This window comes from Neolamprologus brichardi, chromosome 7 (assembly GCF_056152115.1).
Source record: "Neolamprologus brichardi isolate AB-2024 chromosome 7, ASM5615211v1, whole genome shotgun sequence".
Taxonomy (NCBI): Eukaryota; Metazoa; Chordata; class Actinopteri; order Cichliformes; family Cichlidae; genus Neolamprologus; species Neolamprologus brichardi.
This window is the reverse complement of record NC_142110.1, coordinates 50,490,084-50,495,796: the sequence shown is the minus strand read 5'-3', so window position 1 is coordinate 50,495,796 and position 5,713 is coordinate 50,490,084. Positions and strand designations below refer to the sequence as shown.

The 5,713-nt window shown below is 42.7% G+C and overlaps 1 protein-coding gene across 1 annotated transcript; it reads left to right on the top strand.

The window, feature by feature from the left end:
• Window positions 1-2,305: 2,305 nt before the first annotated feature.
• Window positions 2,306-3,544, top strand: rxfp3 (relaxin family peptide receptor 3). The gene has a single exon (XM_006789151.1). The coding sequence runs from the start codon at window positions 2,306-2,308 to the stop codon at window positions 3,542-3,544; it is 1,239 nt and encodes a 412-aa protein (XP_006789214.1).
• The last annotated feature ends 2,169 nt before the right edge of the window (window positions 3,545-5,713 follow it).

Below are 5,713 nucleotides of genomic sequence, written 5' to 3'. Positions count from 1 at the left end.
AATGGAAAATGCTGGCAGTGAATTTGATTCATGGAACGATCTTATTTTGGTTAATTCAAATCTTACCTTTATGAAACAAAAGTTAAACGAATAAAGAAAACAGGAATAAACACTAAACCAGATTAGCAACCTGCAGGTGTTTTACTGTAGTCTGAATTATCTGATGAGTTTGTAAACTTGTACTTTTTTTGTTTGGTTTCTTTTCACACTCGCACCCCCCCCCCCCAAAGCAAACTCCAGATGGACCAATAGGTGTCCCTACAAGCCACATGAGAATTTGTGGTCTGTTCATCGGTCATTGGTGTAAAACATAAAGTAAATGCAGGAAGAAGTTGATGTGTTCTGGCATACTGGATTACAATTTACATTAATTTTATGGCTGACTGTTTGTGTACGCCGCACATCTGTGGCAACCTGCTACATCCCAGAATGCAAAGCATACCTGGCAATGGGAAGGCGTTTAGTCTTTTGGAATTGGACTGAGGCCACCTTCTCTAAAGGTCTTCTTGGCCCTGTGGTTTTGGTGCACGCTTAAGTCCAATTACCGTCTTCACACCTGCCCACGTGAACCACACCAAGGCAGAAGACAAACCAGAGGTAGATTTAAATGAACCAGATAGTTATTACTACTACTGTGACACAGCCGTCGGTTCGTGAACTCCTATTATTAAACCTTAAGATGAACATTTTTTCATTACCGTCTTGATGTTTTAAAAACAGACATGGTGGAGCGAGGGATCTGCAGAAATTAGCTTCTCTTTTGAGACGCTGAAGCTACGCCCATCTTTTATATACAGTCTTGGTATTGAAACGCAAACTTGCTGGTAGAAACTTCTCAAGTATATATAGATTTTTTTCTCAGCTGGTTGGTTTGATGAAGTTCGCCAAATAATATACTAAACATTTGGATACTTAGGCATGTATTAATGCTCTTTCTGCTGTGCCTGGATTGTGTCCAGTGCTATGTAATTTATTTATTTATTTATTTATTTTCATCTGTGGTGAGATGAAATAAAACTATTTTCCCCTCACATGCAAGCTCTTTTTCTTTGCAAACTAGAATGTATAAATAAATAAATAAATAGTAAATCTGAAGAGTACTCACTCCGATGCACAATAGCAGTCACTTCCACTCTGAAACATAATAGTGCGATACAGCAGGAATTCACTGTTAGTGAAAACACGTAGGACGAGACTGTCAGCAGTAAGAAAGAGTCTGCTGCGTTCTGACAAAAGATCTAAAGATTCTTTACCACTGTGGATTACACAACGGAGGGAACGTGGTATGCAAGTGACACTGGCTTGTTCATTCCTAGAAAAAAATCATTTCGAAAGATTTTTGTGCAACTTTCTGAAGGCTAATTTTTGTTTTCTTTGAAGCTTAGATGAGCTGATGTGGGAACTTAAAAAATGTTGCAAAAAATGAGACAAAATTGAGACTGCAAGGTGAACTCACAGAAGATCCTTTTTTTTCCATTTGTCTTTTGGAGTAATATTCACTCACATTTTGAGTAATCTATTTTGTAGAAACGGGTACAGAATTGGTTGTTTATCCCCTCAGTGGCTACTTTTTGATGAACGGGAAAAGAAGAGGTGAATTTGATACACAAGTTGATCCAAAAAACTGGCAATTATATCGTAACTACTCTTTTTCTCGTTCAGCTGCGTGTTGAACAGCTGTGAGGACCACTCTTGCGGCTCTTAATGTAGTGCAGCAATAATAGCAGGTTCCAGTGATATTTAAAGTTTATGTTGCCAAGCGCGTGTCCTCGAAACTCCACAGTGTGTCTTTGAAGGTTGTGCGACTGTATAATGAACGACATTGTCGTGTCACATGCTTGCGCACAAGGTTGTTCTGAAGTGGAATCAGTATAAGAGAGTGCGATGTGAGGAAGAAAATGTTCCAGACGATCTGAAGAAATAAATACATTCATGCATAAAATAAAGACACTTCAATTTTTTAACAATTTATTTCCATGCTCTGAATTTTCTTGTCCGTGGAACACCCCTCCACCCCCACCCTCTTCGTGGTATCTGCACCAAGGACCAGAATCAAAGACAGCGCCACGTTTATACGTGAGCTGCGTCAGGAAGCTTCTTGGAGAGATGAGGCGCACAAAATCTCAGAGCAACACAACAAGCTCATGAAGAACTGTGTCGCCTGTGCGCACAGAAACATTTTATTTGTTTTTGTTTCGCAGAAAACTCGCACATAGAGCCAAATACAAAGATTATTTCAATGGTGCGAGTCATTTGGATCTGATCATGACTTAAACACTCTCGTGGATAAAAGTTAATTTAAAAAATGTCTGGAGAATTTAGCGACACTGCTTATGAAGGCTCGCCAGGGATCGTCTATGCTGCTTCCTTTAACTTGAGCTATGTTTTTAACACGACCAACAGCTCGTACGAGGACTACCTCCACCTGTCAGACTCTGAGAAAGCTGACTCTGTGGGAGATGGAGCCGCTGTTGTAAGGATTATCATCTCGATCATTTACTCTCTGGTTTGCGCGCTGGGTCTGGTTGGAAACTTGTTGGTCTTGTACTTAATGAAGTCTAAACATGTGTGGAAAAAATCCTCCATCAACCTTTTCGTAACTAGTTTGGCGGTGACTGACTTCCAGTTCGTCCTGACTCTGCCCTTCTGGGCTGTGGAAAACGCTTTGGACTTCACTTGGCTTTTCGGCAAAGCGATGTGCAAGATAGTGTCCTATGTGACGGCAATGAACATGTACGCCAGCGTTTTTTTCCTGACCGCCATGAGCGTGGCGAGGTACTGGTCACTCGCGTCTGCCCTGAAAGGCAGGCGGAGGCGGGCTCACTGCTGTTCCGCGCGGTCCATCACCGTTATCATCTGGGTTTCCGCAGTCTCCGCCGCTCTGCCGCACGCGGTTTTCTCCACGACGGTGACAGTTTCCAACGAGGACCTGTGCCTCGTCAAATTCCCGGAAACCAACGGATCGGCGCAGTTTTGGCTCGCGCTCTATCACTCTCAAAAAGTGTTGCTTGGCTTCGTGGTGCCTCTGGGCATCATCTCAGCCTGCTACCTGCTCCTTTTGCGCTTCATCACCTCCAAAAACATCAACACCTCGAGCGCCAAGCGACGCGCCAAAGTCACAAAGTCCGTCACCATAGTGGTCTTGTCCTTCTTTCTTTGCTGGCTGCCCAACCAGGCTCTCACAGCCTGGGGCATCCTCGTGAAACTCAACGTGGTTCACTTCAGTTATGAGTACTACAGCATGCAAGTGTACGTGTTCCCCGTGTCCGTGTGCCTTGCGCACTCCAACAGCTGCCTGAATCCCATCCTGTACTGTCTTATGAGGCGGGAGTTCAGAAAAGCGCTGAAAAAACTCTTCTGGCGGATGACATCGCCGACTCTGACCACCTTAAGACCGATCACAGCCACCACAAAGCCGGAGGCGGACGAGCAAGGGCAGGTCCTGGTCCCCGTGTGCGCACCCGAGGAGCCCGCAGTGGTGTTTTATCCTCCAGGGGAAGTGATTTACAATGACAGGCGAGACCTACCCCAGAACAGCGCTTAATCTAAGGCACGTTTTAAATCCTCTGTGATGTTGTATTCATACACATTTACATCAATCAGGTCAGTTTTGTTTGCCTCACAGCTGTCCAAGTTGGAGGAGGAAAAATGTCAAACAGAAGCGCTTATGACTCATGTTTGTCCACAGAAATGCTACTTTGGCTTCACCCTGGTTGAGATTTTAAAAAGCCAACTTACTGGTGTTCTTACCTATGAGAAAATATTATATTTTAATAAGGTGTCAAAACATATATTAAATGTGCAGGTAAGGTGCATCAACAAAATGTGAGACATTTGCTCATCTTCGCCCCGTCCTTATCTTGAATGACATTTAGTTGTTAAATGCCACTATAATGTTACAGAGAATGTTTCACAGACCTGTGCTGATTGTGTGTGTGTTGGGGGGGAGGGGGGTCCACGGAGGGCTGCATAGACTGATGTTTTGAACTGTGGGAGGAAAAGTTTGATTGACGCATATGGAGAAGAGGTGTTATAATTAAGTATGACGGACACTGCATACATTTGTTGCTACTGCAGAATTTACTGAATTTTAAAAATAAATTAAATGGGAGATTCGTTTTTATTTAGCTGTTTTATGTTTTGCTTTTTTGCAATTTGATGAATTTAGAAAAACGTGCTTTTAAAAGTGTTTTCATTTCAAGCTCCATTATTTAGAAATCAAAATACAAACGTATACCTTTACATGCCAAAATGAGAGTGACCACAACCTATCACAGAATGAGTAATAATTCCTTTAAAAACACCACCCCACTCAACCCCACCACTCGTGACTGCTAGATGGGAGCACATAATCAGATCTCATTTACTCACATCCATTCGCTGAGAGGGCAGCGATGACTTTTAATAAACAGAGAGCAAAGTTCTCAGTAAATATAAATCGAATTTAAAAGCAGTCAAAAATGGCATTTCACTGACAGCTTCAGTCTCCTCCCTCTCCTCCCTTTCTCTCCTGTTGATGATGCAGTGTGAGCAGAATAAAATCCTCCCTGAAAAGCTATTCATGTGTCCACATTGAACCCCCCCCCCACCCCCCAAAAAATAAAATAAAATAAATAATAATACAGTCAATTAAGTGCTTAAGACCATTTAAAGACTCTCATTTGGTTAATATGCCTCCAGAGCCTTCAGTCCATCATCTGTTGAAGCTGTGAGCCCATGACATAAAACAGTGACGGAAAAAGAAACAAAAACACCTAAATACTAACAGGTGTCTTGCAAAGCCACAAAAATAACCAACATTATGGGATGAAGAGAATATATATACACATGGCAACAGGCTAATCTAATTACAAGTGAATGCCAAACAGCTCCAGGACCTTGTTTTAAATTAGTACACCAGAGAAATGATTCATGTGGGTGTTCAATCTGAAACCCACAGTGCACGCACACATATCATGGGTAAATGGTAAATGGCCTGTATTTGTATAGCGCTTTTACTAGTCCCGCCTAGGGACCCCAAAGCGCTTTTACACGTCCAGTCATTCACCCATTCACTCTCACATTCACACACTGGTGGAGGCAAGCTACAGTTGTAGCCACAGCTGCCCTGGGGCAGACTGACGGAAGCGAGGCTGCCATATCGCGCCATCGGCCCTTCTGGGCCAACACCAGTAGGCGGTAGGTGAAGTGTCTTGCCCAAGGACACAACGACCGAGACTGTCCGAGCCGGGGCTCGAACCGGCAACCTTCCGATTACAAGGCGAACTCCCAACTCTTGAGCCACGATCGCCCCTGTGGACCTGTGGAAAGTAAGTAAAATCCCCTTTGATGTAAGTAATAAAAAATGACTTGAATTAAAATCATGATTAGAAATTTAAATGTAATATTCATTGCTCAGAAGGCGACCTAATATCTCCTCCTCACATGGGTCTGGATGTAAAGGACATTGATGCAAATATGATTAGATAATCTGCAAAGGCTTTTTTGTTGTGAACTCTAGTTATCTTATTCACTCAATTGGCTATAAATGTGCAAAATGTAAATAACAGCAGAATGCAGTAATTTGTAGAGCCATATTTTATTCGCAGTAGAACGCAGAAGACATAATAAACTGAGGAAAACTTGCCACACATGTCTAAAAAGTTGCCACTGTGTGGCATCCTCTCTTCTTTTCACATCAGCCTATAAACAGCTGGGAACTGAGGAGAGCAGT

Excerpts from the sequence above, each read along its gene's own strand:
- rxfp3 (XM_006789151.1), top strand. The coding sequence starts at position 2,306 with ATGTCTGGAGAATTTAGCGACACTGCTTATGAAGGCTCGCCAGGGATC.